The 21,247-nt window shown below is 41.1% G+C and overlaps 1 protein-coding gene across 2 annotated transcripts in view; it reads left to right on the top strand.

The window, feature by feature from the left end:
• Positions 1-477: 477 nt before the first annotated feature.
• MORC3 (MORC family CW-type zinc finger 3) overlaps positions 478-21,247 on the top strand; it is a 42,173-nt gene continuing 21,403 nt past the window's right edge. For both annotated transcript variants that reach the window (XM_042458360.1, XM_042458361.1), the window contains exons 1-5: positions 478-614; positions 15,151-15,223; positions 16,445-16,577; positions 18,594-18,808; positions 20,722-20,869. In XM_042458360.1, the coding sequence (XP_042314294.1) occupies positions 573-614; positions 15,151-15,223; positions 16,445-16,577; positions 18,594-18,808; positions 20,722-20,869 (611 nt within the window). In that variant the 5' untranslated portion in view covers positions 478-572. The remainder of the gene's footprint in view (positions 615-15,150; positions 15,224-16,444; positions 16,578-18,593; positions 18,809-20,721; positions 20,870-21,247) is intronic.

The following is a 21,247-nucleotide window of genomic DNA, read 5'->3' on the forward strand; positions in this document are numbered from 1 at the left end:
AAAAACACAATGTGTCAGTGATGTAGCTAGCATGGCATATTTTGTATCTTTGGGTTGACCTGGAAAAGATATTATCCCAAAAGAGAAGTTGTGTTTGTCCTCAGGCTTCTTTGTTCCTCCAGTGGGACCTAAGAAAGGGAAGGAGGAGAGGAAAACCAGGTGCGAGCTTGATGTAGCCAGTGAGGTGTATTGCACATCTTTTACTTCAACCCAAGCAAGATACTGCCACAAAAGAGACCTTGCATTTCTGTTAAAACCCAGTTTGTCCTCAAGGCGCCTGAGGCTCCTTCGTTGCCTCAGTGAAGGGGAGGAAGACCCAGGGGCAGAGGGCCTCCCTTTCTGGGCGCCTTGGAGACGAAGAAGAGGCAGAAGAAGAGCCCAAACCTTGGGGAGCCAGAGAAGGAAAGCGAAGGGGAAAGCCATGCATCACAGCCTCCTCCTCCTCCTCCGCTTCCCTCTCTCTGCCCAGATCCCGCCCCGGAAGCCTAGTCTTGGAGGGGAGGAGGAGGAGGAGGGCCCTGGGAAAGAGGAAGCTCCACTCCAGCTGCTGCAGCTTTTGTACTGGGGCTAAAATGGCGGCGGTGCAAACCCAGAGTGGGATCCTGCTCAGTGCGGTGAGAGAGAGGGAGAAGGAGGGCTGTGTTGGGTTTGGTCCCTTGTGTTTGTTTGTGTGTGTTTCCCCAGCCTTTGCCTGGGGAGGGAAGGAGCTGCTGGCTGTGCTCCCCCTCCACTCCCCGCCTCCTGCTTTCAAGGAAGCAAATCCGCCAGAGTTTCCCAATGGGCTTCTTTCCCTCTTTCTTGGAAGGGCCCTTTCTTCCTTTCCATCCTCCTTCAAACAGGGAGGAAGGAAAGCTTTAGCCCAGTGAAGCTGCAAGGCACTCGGAGACAGGGCAGGCACGTCCTCCATTTCCAGCACGCGTCCTCCATTTCAGCCTTCTTCCCAGGAGGAAGTCAAAGGTCTCCCCCCATTTTGAGCATGGATTCACATTTCTATGAGGGGTTTAAGCTTTTGTTTGGTAGTGTCCTACTTTTTCCCTCTTGAATGCCCTACATTCAGGGTGACCAGAGGTCCTCCTTTTCCAGGACATGTCCTCCATTTTATCCTTCTGTCCAGGAGGAATTCCAGAGGCTCCTCCATTTTGAGCATGGGTTTACATTTCTAGGAGTGTTTTAGCTGGTATTTGGTCATGCTCTCCATTTTTCTTGAGTGTCCCACACTCAGGGTGACCAGAGCTCCTCCTTTTCCAGGACATGCCCTCCATTTCAGCCTTCCATCCAGGAGGGATTCCAAAGAGTCTTCCATTTTGGGCAATGACTAAGAAGCATGGATTTATATTTAAAATAGTGTTTTTAGCTTTTATTTTATAATGCCCTACATATTTCTTGAATGGCCTACATTTTGCGGTGCCTTGTCCTCCTTTGCGATGAGGACATCTGGTCACCCTGAGACAGGGGGGTCTTGGAGATGTCTCCTATACAGGGGTGGCATGAAGCATAGTCAACTTGAGGGCAATTAACAACAACAACAACAACAGCAGCAGCAAGTCATAAATGCCTTGGGGTAAAAGCTGTTGTGCTGGCTCAGTGTTTTTGTCAGTGCTACACATGGATTATTCATTGCCTAAGAAAACCCCGTGAAATTCACGGAGTTGTCATAACAGGACAAGTGACTAGAAGCTAAAAACACAAACACATGGAGGACAAGGGGTCTTGGCGGTTTCTCATGTCTCATCCACAGGGTTGCCTTGAGTCAAAGGCAGCTAACAATAACAAAACTACCCCATGTTTTGAAATAACTCCTGCCCTTTCACACCTAAAAACAGCGTGAAAAGAGAAAAAGGATGCCAGGTATGGAGTTAACCTGTTACTTGCAGATGGCGAGTGGAAAAGCAAGGTTTTTCCTCTACTGGTCTTTATAAAGGTAAAAGTTTCATAGGGATCTGGATCTAGTGCAGTTGTCCTTGCTTCATAAAGGTGTGACCTCAGGAACCTATAAAGCCTTACCCTGTAAAGCTGTTGGTTGCTTTTGAGCGCTCAAATGTTATTGTTATCTGATTTTATCTGGCGTTTTTGTAGGAAGGGGAAGAAAATTTGCAGGAAGTGCATGTTAGAATGTGTCTGGATTTTTAGCTTTCGTTTTTCAGTAATGGGGAGGAGTCCTCAGCCGCATAGTTTTAATAGCCGTGGGTTTGCCCGCTAAATGCTAGAACAGATTGGTTCTCCCTTAACTGGAATTCTGAAGTATTCCAAAAAGCAAAACTCTTTTCATAGGTGGCTGAGATAGTGACTCCAGTGCTTTCTGATGGTTCAGTATACACTGCCCAAAATTACAGTCAGTCCTCCATATCTATAGGGGTTTTTTATCCATGGATTCAAGCACCCACAGTTTGAAAACATTAAAAAAAAATACAAATTACAAAAAGCAAACTTTGATTTTGCCATTTTATATAAGGGGAACCATTTTACTATATCATTGTATTTAATGGGACTTCAGCATCCACAGATTTTGGTATTCATGGAGGCACCTGGAACCAAACTACAGAGGATACCAAGGGCCCACTGTCTTTAAAATGTTGTAAAACTTTTCCTTCAAGCTATGTGTATAAGGTATACATGAAGTGTAAATGAATTTTGTGTTTAGATTTGGGTTCCATTTCCAAGATACCTCATTATTATTATTATTCCTATTATTACCTTTATTTATAAAGCGCTGTAAAATTTCTACAGCGCTGTACCTACAATCTTTTTCATTTGACGGTTCCCTGCCCTAAGGCTTACAATCTAAAAAAGACACGACACAAAAGGAGAAGGGGAAGGGGATGAGGGCCAACAGTTCTTCTCTACCTCTAAGACCTGGATCAGGGGAGATGGACTGGAGGAAGGACATAGCAATACAGGAAATGATTCAATAAAACAGGCAACAAAGGAACATCAAGTAGCAAGCGACAATTATGTTCATATATGCAAGTGCAGGTATTCCAAAATCCCCCCCCCCAAAAAAAATCCAAAATCCAAATCACCTCTGGTCCCAAACATTTTGGATAAGGAAGACTTGACCTGTAATGGACCCTCTGGGTAGTACAGTCGGCCCTTCTTATACACAGATTTTTTATACACGGATTCAAGCTTTTCCCATTTTATCTAAAGAACACCATTTTGGTATGTCATTGTATTTAATGGGACTTGAGCATACAGGGATTTTGTTATTCACGAGGGTTCCTGGAACCAAACCCCAGTGGATAACAAGGGTCCACTTTATTTTAAAATTGCAGCTGTCTTCTCAGAAAGCGTACTCCACTAGTAGGACTGTGACTGGCAGTAATTCTTCGAAGCCTCTGACAAAAACTTGATCCTGTTTGCTGCCTGTAATCCTAACATGAAAATCCAGAGATTGATCCTAGGATGCATTAAGATGTTTGCTTTTCAAAATATATGTTGTGCACCTTTTTCTAGCATAGAAGCAAACAAGGAGTTTTAAAGAAGAAAATACCAAGAAATTGAGAAGCAATAATTATAAAACAACAAGAGCAGCAGGATAATAGTTTCCAAAGACTTTGTTTTCCCATGAGCTTTCTTGGATATAAACACATTTCATCTGAGTGATATTAAAGGCACAGGTTACAAATCATATTTAAACAGTTGTGGATAGGATGTATAGTCAGGCCTTCATATCCATGATATTTTTAATCCACATATTCAAGCATCCACAGCTTAAAGATATTTTAAAAATAAATTAATTCCAAAAAGTAAACCTTGAATTGCCATTTTATATAAGGGACACCATTTTATTATGCCATTGTATTTAATGGGACGAGCACGCATATCTTTTGGTATTGGGGGGGGGGTTTCCTGGAACCAAACCCCAGTGGATAACAAGGGCCCAGAAAGATGAAAATTATGTTTTGATGCTGGTTGTTGTTGTTGTGTGCCTTCAAATCATTTCTGACTTACAGTGACCCTGAGATAAACCTAGCATGGAGTTTTCTTGGAATGTTTTTAAGAGGGGGTTTGACTTTCCCAATGTCACCTGGTGGGATTCCATGGCTAAGCTGGGATATGAAAAACCTATCGATCTACACCATGGTGACTTTCCTATCCCTTTTCTCATGAAAATCATATCCTTTGCCCAAAATTTTCAAAGGGCTGAGTGAGGTTATACAGGTCTTTCAGATCTTTACAGTGGCCAGTTAGTGTTGATGTGTGAAAGCAATAAATCAGCTTAACATAAGTCAGTTTCCCTGGGTTCAAAACTCTCTGAGAAGACTCCTTTTGTTATGTGTAGTAGTGAGGACTCTTGTATTTATAGAACACTATCAGTTTGAAAGCATGCAAATGCAAGTAGATAAATAAGTACCACTCTGCCTGGGACCCAGAAGTGAAATCACATCACTTACACTGTCTTTTGGCTCATTTTCAGTTGTTTGGTAGTGGGGGAAGAGAACAAGGCAAGCCTCCTGGTTTCAAGAGGTTTTAAGGCATTTTGGCAGTGGTTAGGTTTACAGAAATTTAGTTCTTAAGTCTGCAGTAGGTCAAGGGGCATTGGAGCTACAAAAAGTGGTTGAAGGCCATCTATAGCCTGTGTCCCAATCTCCAGTGTTCCTGTTCTTTTCCGACTGAAAAATGGAGGAACAAGGTGGATCCTGTAGCATAATAGCCATGGAGCCAAACTTCCTACCTTTTGTTCGTTTATTAGCTGTTGAAGCTTCAATAAGCCATTAATTTTATGTCCTCAGCCCTGACAGACTGTTTAGAAAGACTAGGTGTTTAGTGATATTAAAAGCCTCTGAAACATCCAGAAATTGAAATGCCTCCTTCGTCTGTTATCTCAGAAGAGATAAGGGCATCCAAACAAGTTTATAAGCTGAATTCAGCCTTGAAATCAGATGTAAGTAGATGTGGCTAATGAATCTCACCCAGAAGCATCAGCATTTCCTTAGTAATAATTTCTTGAGCACTTTGCCCTAAGAATGGGATATGTAACAATGGCATGTTACAGACCGCCCCAAAAGGGACAGTCTGCCACTGCCGCCATGTGCAGCATGGAGGAGCCCCAGCGTCCAAACCGCGAGGCTCCGGCACGCTGCAAATAAGAAGCGCCAAAATGGCGCTTCTCTTTGCGGTGTGGATATGATGCCGCGAGGTGCCAATGGCGCACTCGCAGTGTCATATGCGACGTGCAGACGCAGTGCGTCCACTACATAAAGATGGCGGCCCCAGTGTGGAATGGGCGTCACCATTTTGTACGGCCAAAGTTACATGTATTACTTCCAGGTCTAGCATATCTTAGCAACAGGAGTTGCCTAAAACCTCTGTGAAGGCTGCTGAGATTGTCCTGTATCTTAAAGAAGTGCTTGCCATCCCTTGGATCTTTTCCACTCTTCATCACCCACTCCTGTCCCATTACGTACTATAGACCAGATGGTGTACTACATACTATAGACCAAAGATGGTGCACTACATACTATAGACCAGATGGGTCTACTATGCCCCATTTCAATCAGAGATCTTATCTTCATCCTCAGAGTAGAACCGTTGAAATTCATTCTTTTAAAATGTGACTAGACAGTGTTTTGGGCATTTCCCAGAATTCACAGCATTGACCCATGGCAGTTAATGTGTTGTCAAAATGGATTATTTCTGCATTGTGGATGCAGCCTTAGTAGCATCAGAGTCATGGTAGATACAAACAGTTTCTTTTACAGTGAAATTCTCAGGGTTCTGAACACACACACACCCTTTTCTTGATCAAATTTGGGAGAATCACAAATGGTGACTGTGGGATATGTGGATTTAATAAAAAGAAAGTTTGTGCTTGGAGTAGGACATAAACATAGAAATGGTTACTTAAAACTGTGTCAGAGATTTTTTGGCACAGTGTGATCTGACTGCTACAGTGCTATAGTGTGTGAGGGATGTACTGGTATCCAGTTAACCTGGGTGGGGAGTCCATGATCCTGATATTTTGTCACTTGTCATTCCTAGATTAAATGACACATTTTAAAGGGGAGTGGTAAGAGAATATGTTTTATTAGTGGACTGCGATGAAGTATCAAGCTAGTGAGAACAAAAGTACAGAGCACTTGGCATTTGTTGGGAAGGGGGAAACTGCCACATCAGTGGAATAAGCTTTACTTGCAACAATTCGGACTTCAAACAAAGTTGACTTCAATCTGTGATAAGACCCGAATTAATAATAGACCTCCAAGAGCACCATTCATCAGCTGCAAACTCGAGTTCCCTAGCTTCTTTGAATCACCCTGCCTATAGTGATGCCTTCCTTTTTTCTGGCTGTCTTCCTTTATTTTTGTTGTTGTTGTTGTTGTTGTTGTTGTTTTGTGCCTTCAAGCCTTTTGTTATAAGCCAAGTGTATTCATTTTCAGCTTTGTGGCCTGGGAATAAATATATGAGATACGGAGCTGCTAAAATGTAAATATAAGAGATGTGACCAAGTATAATCTCCTAGCAGGTGATGGTAGGCAGCCAGTGAATTCTAGTATACTGAGATCTTTAGATATGAAACTCTTAGTGTCATGCAGTCACCCGGTAGTTAAGGATTTCAGTTTTGATTGGATAGCATAAACGTGGGAATTGTCAGCCCCTTTGTTTTATTTTGACTGGATAACTGATAGTCTGGATGAGGCAATGGAAAGCATAAAGGGAACCAAGTTAGAGCCAGCAGATTATACTGCCTTTGGCTAGTTTGCCATGTATGAAAAGTGCTGGCCCTGACAACTAAGCCGTTTCTAATCGACTGATAAACTGCCCCAAAGTGCTGAAAGATAAACCATTCTGGTAAAAAGAAAATCTTTACTTTCATATGTTGTTGTTGTTGTTGTTGTTGTTGTTGTTAACTGGTCTTGAGTCAACCCTGGCTCATGTCAACTCTGTGGATGGGATATCTCCAAGATTCCCTGTCCTCTGCCACTCTGCTCTGATCTTGTAGGGACAGGTGTTATGTCCGAATTGGTAAGGGCAACCCGTTTAACCTAAGAGCTGGTAATGAAAATTTCTCTTTCTGTGGACTTACCCAAGCAGGGCTGACACAGACACTTGAGACACCAACTTTGGTTTTAGCCACTATGCATGTAACATTTATTTAAATCACAATAGTAATACAAACATTAAGTATCGAGAGCTCTTTCATTCACTCACACATTCATACAATACTCACACACAGTTTCCTTCTGCTGAACAGTGATCAGGTGTTCATAAAGGCTTGGGATGACATCGGTGCCGTGGTTGATGCCAACAAAATGAGGCTGGAAGGACCCTTGTCTTTATACTTTTCTTCTTTCTGGCTTTTTGGCTGCTGCAGTTTCACAATATTGCAGCCCATTACTCAACTTCTTCACTTTGAGGAAGAAAACATGTTCTTGTTCAAAACAGTCCATTGTCCTGTCAGTTCCTCATCTCATTCCTCCTCATTGCAGCTCAGGGTGTAGGACACACCTGGCCATGTTGTTTGTTTTGGTCACACTCAGGCAGTACCTCGCTTAAGCTTCCAAGTTCCTTAGCATGTAGTCTTCCTCTCTTTCTACTGCCCTCTACTTTTCCTAGCATTATTGTCTTTTCTAATGAAATCATGTCTTCTCATAATGGGACCAAAGTACAACAGACTCAATTTGATCATCTTGGCTTCCAAGGAGATTTCAGCTTTGATCTGTTCAAGGACCCATTTGTTTGTCTCTTTGGCTGTCTGTGGTATCCTCAGCACTCTTCTCCAGCACCACATTTCAAATGAGTTCATTTTTTCTTCTTATCAGCTTTGTTCACTGTCCAGTTTTTAACATGGTGATGGGCAATACTATGGTTTGGACAATTCTAATTTTAGTGCTCAGTTGTATATCTTTACTCTAAGATCTTTTCTAGTTCTTTCATGGCTGCCCTTCCCATTCCTAGACTTTTGATTTCTCGACTGCAGTCTCCATTCTGATCAGTGTTTGGTTCTAGGTATGGGAATTATTTTAACTATTTCTATTTCTTCATTGACTATGTCCACAGTTGTTATTTTTTATTCCTTTATGTTCTTCATTAACTGAGTCCATGGTTGTTGTTTTTTATTCCTTTATTTTCAGCATTAGTCCTGCCTTTGCACTTTCATCTTTGTCCTTCCTTATTAATTTTTCCAAGTCTGTGATGTTTTCTGCCAGTAGTATGGTGTTGTCCCCATATCTTAGATTGTTGCTGTTCTTTCCTTCTAGCTTCACTCCTCCTTGTTCTCAATCTAACTCTGCTCTTGTTGTGTTTTGTTTTGTTTTTCTTTTGTTGTATGCCTCCAGTCATTTCCCGCGTATAGTTCCCCTAAGGCAAACCTACCACAGAGAGAGTGTAACCTGCCCAAAGACACTCAGTCGATTTGAACTCTGGTATCCAGAGTCATCATCCCAGAACTCCAAACAGCTATACCACACTGGCTTTCATCTAGGCTTATTCTAAAATAGAGATATGCCCCATTATGAGTATAATGGATTCCTGCTAGGAGGCTTATGGCTGTCATAAATTATTTAACATTGCTCAAGAAGATTAACCCTTGAATGCCGCTGTATTCCCAGAGCACTGTTTAAAGATGCATAGATCTCAACAGCTGGGTATATATACTTAAATGGGGGAAATGGCTAAGTTACATTGTATAACAAAGTAATGCTCCTACAGCTAAGATGGCTGGCTGTGACAGAAACCACCTGAGGAGCAGATATCAAAGAGCTGAGCTCTGTATGTGTGTGGAGTGTCTTAAGCCAGTGACACAGAAAGGAGTGTGTTAAGCCTGCTGAGGCGGGAAGTTGTTTTTAAAACTGCTAGAAGGTGCAGTTAGAAATAGGAGTTCAGCTGGATGGGACCCAGACTCCCAGTTCAGTGAAAGGAACTTTTAGAGGACAAGAGAAGTCCATTGGCATTAAAGGAATATGTTCTATGTAAGTCTGTGAAGAAATGTAAATATAGTCAATGAGGGAAAGTAATAAATGTGTAACAACTGAAGCAACATATATACTGTAACCACACCAGCTTGGGAACCATCCACCAAAAAAGATACAATATTAAGTCCTGAGTATAAATAAAGTTATTTTTGTTCTTCAAGTTCAACAACTAGTGGCCTGAAGTAACTTACACATAACTACAAATACACTACAAAAGTAATATGAATGATTACTAATAAAGACACTTAAATTAGTGGCAGTGAGTGGATTAGCGATCACATATTAATTGGTGCCAAATGTTGGGATTAAAAAGAACCATTGTGCTGGCATCAGAGAGAGATCCTGTGGAGTGGAGTACTGCCACACATATTTGTTTTACTTTCCAGTGAGTCACATAGGCCCAGAGGGATGCCGCAGCAGCCAAATGGCAAGGCGTTCCTCAGGAGTAAAAAGAACCTGGTCCTTCTGGGTTCTTTTTACGGCACTCGGCTTACGTCACATGTGCGCCATTGGCACGGTAACATGGTGCTTCGGGACCATCTGTCCCACGCCATTATTTAATGATTCAGTGGACCCTTCCCATCCATGGAGTTTTGCTTCGAGGGAGGGGGCAGGGATGGCAAAAAAAACCAACAACGTTTGCTCCCCATTTTATTAAATGGCATAGTGGCAATCAAATCTGTGGATTGCCAGCCCAGTCTATGGTATCTGCAGTACCAGGGAACCACTCTGTATCAAAAATAAGGCAACCTCGGTTTAGTCATGAGCCCTGGTGATGCAGTGGTTGAATGCCTGTACTGCAGCCACTCGCTCAAAACATAAGGTTGCGAGTTCAATACCAGCAAAAGGGCTCAAGTTCAACTCAGGCTTGCATCCTTCTGAGGTCACTAAAATGAGTACCCAGCTTGTTGGGGGCAATTAGCTTATAGTTGTAAGCCGCTTAGACACTGTTAGTTCAGTATGAATAAATGAACCTGTTTGTTTTGTTTGTCATACTGGCGTCTAGTGAGGCCTGATTTGCTCTAAGACCTATTCCTTTGTCTGTTTAGCAGTCTGGTATCTGCAGAATTCTCCTCTATACCACATTTCAATCAGATTGATTTTCTTTCTGTCAGCTTTCTTCACTGCCCACTTTTCACACCTGCATCTATGCCATTCTTGGAATATTCATATTCAGGGATATATAAACTAATAATGTATTGTTTCACTAAATCTTATTCTCATCCTAATTAATCTTTTATGGTCAACTGTTCTGAGCTGGAATTAGACATAGTTCAAGGCTTCTCAATGGCTTTGTTTATTACTGAAGCTGGCACACATCACTGTGCAAAACCTTATTGATGGTAACAATAGATGCAGCAGGTGTCTTGCAGTGGAAGAAAGCATACACAGGTCCTACAGCTGGTAGTGATATGCCCTCTCCTCACAGCTGGCTACGTACTGTTCCCAAGCCTGTCAGACTCACTCCAAATTGGGCTGGAGTAGTGCATATCTCCTAAAACAAAACATGTAAATCACAAGCAACAGGTCTTACAATAGAAATTTAAGCAAAGGAAATCCAAGCATGCAGATGTAGGCTATCTCTGCCTTCAGACAATTCTTGAGAACTAAAGGGGACAGCTGATAAGGTTTATTACCCCACTCCCCTTCTGCAGTTCTGCAGGAAAGCAGATGATCTCATGCTCTTACCTTACAGAATGCCTAGCTGGAATAAACTATTAAGGCTTAGTTATACTGAGTGTAAAATAATCCTTTTGTGCTCCTTAACAGCTCTGTGCCACCATTCCGACTACATTGGTAAGGGTTCCTATTGGCCAAGATCTTGTCTTAGTGCATTAATGACAAGAGAATTATGTCTAGCTAAAATTAAAAGGAAATGAATTGATTTGCTAGTCACATCTCTGAAAGTGCCTTAGGATGCAGTTTGAGTCATTCTTGAGGTGGTTATATACCCTATGTTAGAATTTGATAATTTAGCACAAATAATAAACGTTCATGAATGAGGAAAAATTTGGAATTAACATTTTAAAAAATGATTTATACAGATAAAGGAGAATTATTATAAATTAATTTGGAGATAGTATTTAACACCAGTCAGGTTAAACAATATAAATAAGAAGTATTTAAGGATATGTTGAGGGGTTGCCAAGAAGCTGGTGCTTATATTCATATGTGGTGGGGCTGTAGATCTGTAAAGAAATTTTGACAACTAGTATTTAAAGAGATAAAAGAGCTAACAGAAATTGAGTTAGAAATTTGCCCCAAAATAGCATTATTATCTACATATGATAAGATTAACTGCACCCGGGCTATGAAGGACTTAATTACAAATCTATTAAAAGAAGCAAAATTAACTATAGCAAAAAAGTGGAAAGACCAGGGAGATCTGCAAATACAAGATTGGCATAAAGAAATATGGCAAATGGCAATTAATGATAAATTAACATGTAGAATTCAAGTATACAAAGGAATAATGAAGAGAAATTATTTTGAAGCAATATGGAAAATATTTGTACAAAAGATTTTAATAAAAGAGAGAGGTGTTTTACCTCCATAGGAAGAGCTACAGTTTTGGAGGGTAGAGTAATATATTGCTTTTGGCTCTGGTAATGGAGAGCACTTGGAGAAGGATGAAAAAAGTGAATTAGTGATAAATTAATAGTATTATACCTTTGTGGAATTATAATAATAATAATAAATAAAATAAAATTTTTATTTATATACCGCCCTTCCAGAGATCAGGGCGGTTTACATTACAATAAAACAACACAAGTCACAATAAAAACATCAGAAAAATTAAATACACACATAATAAACAGGATAAAAGCCCTGTTAGCCAGTCCTCTTGCGGAATACAAAGGAGGGGAGGCCTACTAGGACTCTAATTGGGGGAATGCAGTCTTAAATAGAAAGGTTTTTAAACCCTTTCTAAATTGGGCCAGGGAGGTGGCCGAGCGGAGCTCTGTGGGCAGCGTGTTCCAAAGAGCCGGGGCTGCGATGGAAAAAGACTTCCTCGTGGTAGAGGTAAGCCTAGCCCCTGGCACCCTAAGTAATTGCTGCCCAGATGTTCTGAGGGTGCGGGACGGAATGTACGGGGAGAGGCGGTCCTTCAGGTATCCTGGGCCCAAGCCATTTAGGGCTTTATAGGTCATTACCAACACCTTATATTGTGCCCGGAAGCGAATAGGCAGCCAATGCAGCTCTTGTAGCACCAGTGTTATGTGGCTGGCCCTGGAAGTACCAGTGACCAGCCTGGCTGCCATATTCTGTACCATTTGTAGCTTCCGGGTTTGGTATAAGGGTTGCCCCATGTAGAGTGCGTTGCAGAAGTCCAATCTCGAGGTTACCAGAGCATGTACAACAGTTTCAAGGTCCCTCTGGGCCAGGTATGGGCGCAGCTGGCGAATAAGCCAAAGCTGATAACAGGTGCTCTTGACCGTCGCATTCACCTGAGCAGTCAGGTGAAGTGACGAGTCAAGAAGCACCCCCAGACTGCGCACGGAGTCCTTCACAGGAAGTGTGACCCCGTTCAGGACAGGTGGAACCACCGCCATTCCTGGACCAGGGGAACCTATCACAAGTACCTCCGTTTTCTCTGGATTCAATTTGAGTCGGTTTTCCCTCATCCAGCCCATTACTGACTCCAGACACGCCACGAGAGAAGAGACGCCATCCTTGGTCACTGCATCAGTCGGAGACATAGAGAAAATGATTTGGGTGTCATCAGCGTACTGATAACCCCGCGCCCCATGTCTCTGGATGATCTCTCCCAGCGGTTTCATGTAAATGTTAAATTGCATGGGAGACAGAATGGCTCCTTGAGGGACCCCAGTTTTAAGGGCCCTCTCATCAGAGCACACGTCTCCCAGCTGCACCATCTGGGACCTCCCAGAGAGGTAGGACCGGAACCACTGGAGCGCAGTGCCCCCGATTCCCACCTCTGCCAGGCGCCCCAGAAGGATACCATGGTCTATGGTATCGAAAGCCGCTGAGATGTCCAAGAGCACCAACAGGGACACACTTCCCCTGTCGATGCCCAGACGGAGATCATCGACCAAGGCGACCATGGCCGTCTCAACCCCGTAACCCGCCCGGAAGCCAGTTTGAAATGGGTCCAGATAATCCGTTTCATCCAAGACCGCCTGAAGCTGGATTGCGATCACCTTCCCCAGAAATGGCAGCAGCGAGACTGGCCGATAATTATTATGTACCAGGGGGTCGAGGGAGGGCTTTTTTAATAAAGGTTTTACAATGGCCAATTTAAGTTCAGATGGAAATTAGCCCTCCCTCAAAGATGTATTAATAATCCGGCGTAACAATAAAGTTACCGCCGGTCCCTCCTGGGCCGCTAGCCATGAGGGACAGGAATCGAGAGAGCAGATTGTCTTCCGAATACTTCCGAGGATCTTGTCCACATCATCATCATATGAATAGTATATGATGAAAAGAAGACAGTAAGATGAATGAAGATATTAATTATAATTTTATGTGTTTTTTTAATTAATGGTTTAGTTAATATTAAATGGTTTAATATGAATAAGATTTAGATAAAGTAGTAAAGAATGGATAATTAATGTGATTTATTACATATTGTATATGGAAAATGATGGAAAATATATTTTTAAATACTAAAAATTTGAATTTTAAGAGCATTTTTGTCACATACTCCCAGAAGAAAGAGAATCACTGCTGTCTTCTTCTTATGGCAAGAGGAAAGATTACTCCTCTGGCTGTTTCCACCCTTAGTAGTAATTCTTCCCATTTTCAGCTATAGGTTAGATTAGTGTTATGTTAGACAGAATGAATATTTTGAGCAGGGGTAGGCAACCTTTTTGAGCCGGGGGCCGGGATCGTACAAGCAAGAGGGGGGGGGGGGGGGGGGCAGGGCCAAAAAATACATAATTAAATAATATGGGACAACATTTTCAAATGTAGGACACATTTTTAAAAATGGAGGACATGCAAAAAAATTGATGATTTTTAAAAAATGTTAATATAAATGCATGTTTCTTAGGCATGATCAAAATGGAGGACATTTGGGCATTATTCCTAGACAGATGGCAGAAATGTACTTCCCTTTCTGGCCAACCCCCCTCCCCCCTTTCCAAACAGCACATTTCAGCATTGAACATGGCTTTACTTAACATAACAATCTCTTGCATATTTCAGAGGCTTATTGCATAACCAAACTCTTTGGGTTTCACACTGAACATGGGTTCACATGGCTATGCATATTTAACATGTCAGGGTGGTCTCACAAGAAGTGATTTGCCCTCGGGTTCAAATGTACATCTCAGAAGTGTGTACTTGGTCAAGGGACTGTGGTTTTTCTTCACTGTGCATGAGTTTGTAAAAATCACAGCAACTTACATTGGCCGTGCCTCTGAAGCTGGCTCGTATCAATATCACCATCCTCTCCTGCTCCTGCTTTTCTTCTTCTTCCTCCTCCTCCTCTTCCTCCCTCCTCCTCCTCTTCCTTCCTTCGTTCCTCCTTCCTCCTCCCCACACGCCTGTGCGAGAGCCCCAAGCCCTCCCTTGCCTGCCGGCAAAGGCCCCGCGCACTTCCGCGAGAGGCCAAAGGCCCCGCGGGGCCTTTGGCGGCGGCAATCGGTGGCAGGACCGAGCAGGGGCTGGTCCAAACGGCTCGGTGGGCCGCAGGTTGCCGACCCCTGTAATAGATAGATAGATGGATAGATGATAGGGTTCTGCCAGGCACAGAAACAGCCCTAGTAAACACATCTAGCTAAATGGTCAGTTTTCTCATGGCTTCTCTGCACTAGTGGCTTAATCTTATTGTCTCCATCTAAATTTTGTGTCAGCTGTTTAATCGGCATCAGATATCTTCTAAGATATCAAAGTTTCACTTTATCAAGGATCTAAGGATACACTGATTAGTTAGTCTGGGGGGATTTAGTTCTGGGGGTAGGGGCAGATACATGGGAGTTCAAGCCCATATTAGTCAGTGGACAATAGTGTGTGTATGCCTGTGCCAGCATGCCACCATTGACTAATATTGGGGGGGGGGGGAATCTATGGGAGTTCCAATCTGCAGATGGGTAACCCACCAATACGAAAGGCCCATAATACTTAACAAATCACAAAATTTGGTTATAGTGATACTTAAGGAGTGAGCACAATTATATGTCTGTGAGTGGGTATGTACATCCACATTTCTATAATTAATTGTGATTTTTTTTTAAAAAAAGTAATACTTACACACTTATTTTTGTTTTAGTTGTGTCCGAAGTTCTTGCATACAAACTCAACCAGTCACACCTGGCCTTTTAGTGCTGTTGCTGAACTTATAGGTAAGTGAACAATGTTTTAATTATTAAGTTCAAGCCATGTTTGTTAGGTGCATAGGCACTACTTTTCTGACACACCATTAATGACTTTAGCCACCTAAAGGTTGCAGGATTGTGACAGCTCATGGAGAACATGCCCCTCAGGATTCCATGGGACTTACTTCATAGTTGACAAATATGGTATGACTCTCGTATCCACGGGACCCATAGACATGATTTCACTTACCCAGATCAAAAAAAAAATGTCCTCTTTAGACATTTTCTAGATTTTCCTGTGTGTTTCTGTGGTGTGTTTCCTGCAGAAGTTGACCATAGCGTCACACTAGAGGACCTAGAAATTCCTAGAGGAGTGTTCTCTCTAGTAATCTCTAGGTTTCCCAGAGCAACTCTATAGTCAATTTCCAACAAACTTTCAATAGGGTTTGCTATTATCCACAGTTTTTTGTTTCCATGTTATGTACTGGAATGTATTCCCCCCACCACCACCACCATGGGTACCAGAGTCATACTCTATAAGGTTGTGCTACGAGACTGTAATGTATTATTTGATTTACTATTACTTTCTAAGTTTACACTGCTTCATCTCTAAATGAACTCACTAGCATGAAATAGGATTTATTTCAAAAGAGGAGCAGCTCTGGCCCTTGGGCCTAATTTCTACCTTGTCGATTCCTTATATAGCTCACGGGGCTTCTTAGGCCCTTCTCTCCAATCAAAGATTTGAAAATGAGGAACTATTAGAAATCTAGAAATATTTAACATGGCATAGAAGCTTTCATATACCAATTTACATGCTTGAAATATGTGGTCCATAAGAACATACAGTTGGAATCCAAATAGTTTAAATGGTAGATTTGTTTGAATTATTTGTGGAGTTAAGTTATAACAGCTGTGAATTACAGTTAGCACATGGAAAGCGAGACCACCTGCAAATACCAGGTGCAGTGGACTTATTTCAGAGGAAAGAATTGGCAAAACCACTACTGGGTATTGCTTGCCTAAGAAAATTCATGGAGTTGCCATAAGTCAACAGGCAACTTGAAGGTACATGTACACATGCACAGTTAGAATTAAGAAAGAAGGGATGTGAATGAATATAAGTTCTTGAAGCTCTCCGACATTATAATAAAGTGAGTGCAACTAGAGAGGTTGAATAGTTGCATAATAAAACAGGAATGTTTCAGTGTCATTCTAATATTATTTTGTCCTATTTTTTATTGTCAGATAATGCATATGATCCAGATGTGAATGCAAAGCAAATGTGGATTGACAAAACAATTATAAATGAGAACATATGTTTAATTTTTATGGACAACGGAAATGGTATGAATGCAGACAAGTTACATAAGATGTTGAGGTGGGTAAGATTTTAGCTTTATATTTCAATTTCTGATAACAGATTGATAAAAATGTAAGAAAATTGCTTTTTGTGAAACCCTAGCTAATTCTGCAAATTCTGCTTATGCTTCAATTTAGATAAGAATATGGTTCATATTTAATTGTGTGAGTAAGTCACTGTACTCAACAGAGGCAAGAGGAACTAACTGCAGCACGTGTATATATGTGGTTCCTAATCCTTTTTGAATCATGGACTGTTGAAAATCAGAAAAAATCTATGGCCCCTCATTCCAGACAAATGCACTTAAACATAATTTTCAAGCACTATTTCAAGGGAAACAGAAGAGAAAACTCATTTTTGCCCATGTATTAGAGATCCTGTGAAGTCTATCCATGGACCCCAGTTTAGCTGTGTACCCCAGTTTTTTTTTAAAAAAAACCATTCTCTGTATGGTCTAATTTATGCACATGTATATGCATCCCTCTGTAAGATGGCCTTTGATCCCTAAAGCAAAGATTGCTATCAGGACTATTTGAATTTTGTTTGTGTTTTTTAAAACTGTTCTTAATTTCTTAGAAGGTTTTTACTGCTTTATCTGTTGTGCACTGCCTTTTATTTGTTGTGCACTTCCTCAGGGACCAGAACAGAGGAAATAAACTGAATGGTTATGTCTTGTCATATTAAAATATTCACACTGGAACACAGTGTGAATCAGTCTAGCTCATACTACCTGCTCAGATTTTAAAAAGTTGGTGGAACACTGCTCATAATAGTGACTTCCAGGAATCTTCTTGATGCCTCTTCCCATGATTCAAGAGCACCAGGTCCACCAAAACAGCCTTCAAAGCAGGCTAAACAAGGAATGGACACTTCGGATTGATAGAAACTGTCTTTACACTGGCCCTCTACATTTTATGTTTCTTTGTTAAAAAATTTGTTCCCTTCTCTAGGACTGAACTGAGGCCTGCATACATGTTGAGATTAAAAGATTAATAGATAGATAGTATGGCCTGTTACAGACTGCCAAAATAAAGCTGCTTCGGGTCTCTTTGGAGGTATGCTATTTAAATGATGCATGGGTCCTAAGAGTCCAGAGGTCGCACCAAAGCCACACTCCATTCCTAAGCACTGGAGTGCAGCTTTTGGTGCAGCTTCCGGATTCTTAGGCTGCATGCATCATTTAAACAGCATACCTCCAAAGAGACCCGAAGCAGCTTTATTTTGGCAGTCTGTAACAGGCCTATGGGTGGGACCCATGCATTCCAAATCTACATGTTTAAGCTTCATTTCACTCCACTTTAAATCAGGGGTGACTCATGTAGGCTTCTAGTTGATGTTGGACTCTGATTCCCAGCAGGAGTTTGCCGACATGACCAGTGGTAAAAGGGGCTGGAAGTTGCAATCTAAATGAAATCTGGAAACTGCATGATTCCCAACTCTGCTGTAAAGATGATGGGAACCATGAGCCCAAGATTTGCCACCTCTAAAAGTCCTAAAAGTATTCCATATGTGCTTTGTTTTCAGCACAGTTGGTGATTCCCCCTTTAAAAGAAGGCCTTGTTTATAAGCCCTGTGAGAAGGTGCCTGGAACTGGAGGTGAACATCTACTTAAGGAAGGCACCTTCTTCAAAGGGGACAACTACCCACTCACACATTTCAGCTAGAAGTTGATTGCAGTAGGAGTTAACACACGCATGCACACACTACAAAAATGGTTGTGAGGGGACACATGCCAACCTTTACTGAAAGGTGATTCTATTAAGTATTCTCCTTGTATTAACTAGGTAAGAGTAAAGTTGCACTCTACTACAAGTTGATAGAATTTCTAGAAATTCTAACTCAGGAGTTGGAATCATGAGGAGCCCTGATGTTGTTGGACGACAGATCCAATCAGTCCTCGCCATCTTAGCCACTGGTGAAGAATGCTGGGAGTTGTAGTCCATAATTCCTACCCTTGTAGATTTAAGTTTTAAATGGCTTAAACTAACCCTAATTTCACTTCTTCACTTTCATTTTTCAAAACATGTGTTTCAGCTTTGGCTTCAGTGACAAAGTTACACTTAATGGTCGTGTTCCAGTTGGATTGTATGGGAATGGATTTAAATCAGGATCTATGCGTCTGGGAAAAGATGCTATTGTTTTCACCAAAAATGGAGAAATAATGAGTGTGGGCATGTTGTCTCAGACCTTCTTGGAAGTTACAAAGGCAGAGCACGTAATTGTTCCCATAATATCTTTCAACAAGAAACATATCCTTTTGCTCATGTTTCAAGAAAAAGTGATGGGATGCACCTGTACTTTTCAGAGTAGAATATTACATTCCAAGGCGATCCTTTAGCTCAACATTATTTGCTGTGTTGTGAACAGTACTTAAATACAGGTATTTTAAAAGATGCTTTGGACTCTTTCCAGAAGGTTCCTCACTTGATGTCTCTGGTGACTTATGGGGAAAGTTTTAACACTTTCAGGAAAGTGTCTAATTTAGGATACTGAGTTATTTATGTATCTGCCCTTTGGGCTGTTCTAATTTTTCTTTTTGAATCTGTTGTTCATACCTAGTATACATCCTAATAATGAACTCAGTGGCAGAGCTACAATGACTTTAGAGAAACAGCTATTTGTCTATGAAACAAGTGAAGAACCAGTGTGCTTGGGAAGTTCCAAAGCTTGTGTAAGGGACAGGGGAAATAATGGGGTGGAAGAAATCTACAACAGGGCAATGTTCAATGACCACAGAATGCCAAGGAGGGGAAAGGGTGAATAGGATGTAATGGGGTAGCCCAAATGAAATAATTGTAGCTGAGTGAACACAGAAGAGAAGCAGTTCACATTGCAAACTTTTATTGTTGGTCCTGCTTTTTATTTTATTATAAGCCATCCTACAAATAGTATGTGAGAGCTTCTCATTAAATAAAAATGTTGAAAAAGCTGCAGCATCCATGTAAATTCCTCTGGTTACTTACTTAATGTTACTCCCCCACCACTGTCATCTCAAGCCTTTTCTCTTGATGGACAGCTAAGAAATGGAAGGCAGCTATAGAAATTCAGTTTATTTCAAGCTAGGACCAGAAAAATATTAGGATCTGATTCCCCAAACTTATATATTAGAAAGGAACACACAGTATGAAAAACAGGTTGAAATTCTTGCCTGACAATAAATGCTTTTGTTTTATGGCAAAAACATTGCTTTATACACAACCAATTACCAGCCAACTTCATATTATATACAACCATTTATTTATTTATTTATTTATTTATTATATTTATTTGTATCTCACACTTCCCAGGACTGGGACTCACAGCGGCTTCACAGCATTAAAAACAGTACAATTAAAAACATTTTTTAAAAAGTACATTAAAAAGGAAATAAATTATTACGGTATTAAAACAGATAGTTATTAAAATAATAGAACATATTTTAAAAAGATAAAATTATATATAGAGAAAAAATTTCAGCAAAATTATAAAATGGTCCAATATCCCAGCTTGTCCTTATAGTAATTTCTTTAATGCCTGTGTGAACAGTTAGGTCTTCACCTGCCGGCAAAAGACCATCAAGGAGGGGGCTATTCTGGTCTCCCTGGGCAGGGAGTTCCAGAGTCTAGGGGCAGCCACCGAAAAGGTCCTCTCTCGCATCCTCATCAACTGTGCTTGTGATGGTGTTGGGATGGAGAGAAGGGCTTCTCCAGAGGATTTCATACAAGGAGAAACGGTCTACCAAATAGTGTGGACCTGAACCATGTAGGGTATAGGTAATAATCTGCACCTTGAATTGTGCCCAGAAACAAACTGGCAGCCAATAAAGCTGTTTCAACAGAGGTGTAGTATGGTCAATTAATTACTTTAGGTCCTCCCCTGTTGTGATACTAATCCCTCAGAGAGTTGGGGATTTCTGGGGATGTCTTGCAGTGATGAGCCAAGTATTACAACACAGTTAGCTTTCCAACCTGCTTCAGGAGCTATGAAATACTGGAGTTGTCACATTGTCAGAGATATAAGATGATTTGATGGCTTTTTCATAAAATCTGCAAAATGGTGAGAAAGTGGAATTCTTGAAGTGGTAACTATGTCATAACTATGTTCTTGTTCAAGAAAGAGTCAGATGAAAGGAAAGCTGAACAGACTTTTATTACCAAAATATTAAGTCCTTAATGTAAGTTACGGCAAGTAATGAAACCAGATCAATCGGCAGCCAGCTTGAGGGCTATTTTGGAATATTCATTATTTCCCACAGAAGAGGAGTTGCTTGCAGAGCTTGATGCCATTATAGGGAGAAAAGGGACAAGAATCATCATTTGGAACCTTCGAAGGTGAGAATAAATTGAGGTGCTGGAAATAAAGCATTTCTCTGTATTTATTTTGCTAAGATAGTGGTTGTTGTTAACATTGTTATTATATTTATTTTTCTCCCACCTTTTTCCAGTTTGGAATTCAGAGTGGCTTATGAAAAATTAAAAACACATAGTTAAAAATTTACAAAATATAAAGGAAAAAAAATAGATTAAATTAAAACTTCAACTATTAAACATGCACACACGCACAGACACAGACACACACACACACACACACACACACACCCCAGCACAGCATTGAGCAAGATCTAGTACTTTGTTTAGGTGAGCCTTACACAATTATCTAATGCATGTTGAAACAGAAAAGTCTTTACTCATATGTGAAAAGAAAGTAGA

This window comes from Sceloporus undulatus, chromosome 3 (genome assembly GCF_019175285.1).
Source record: "Sceloporus undulatus isolate JIND9_A2432 ecotype Alabama chromosome 3, SceUnd_v1.1, whole genome shotgun sequence".
In the NCBI taxonomy this organism is placed as follows: domain Eukaryota; kingdom Metazoa; phylum Chordata; class Lepidosauria; order Squamata; family Phrynosomatidae; genus Sceloporus; species Sceloporus undulatus.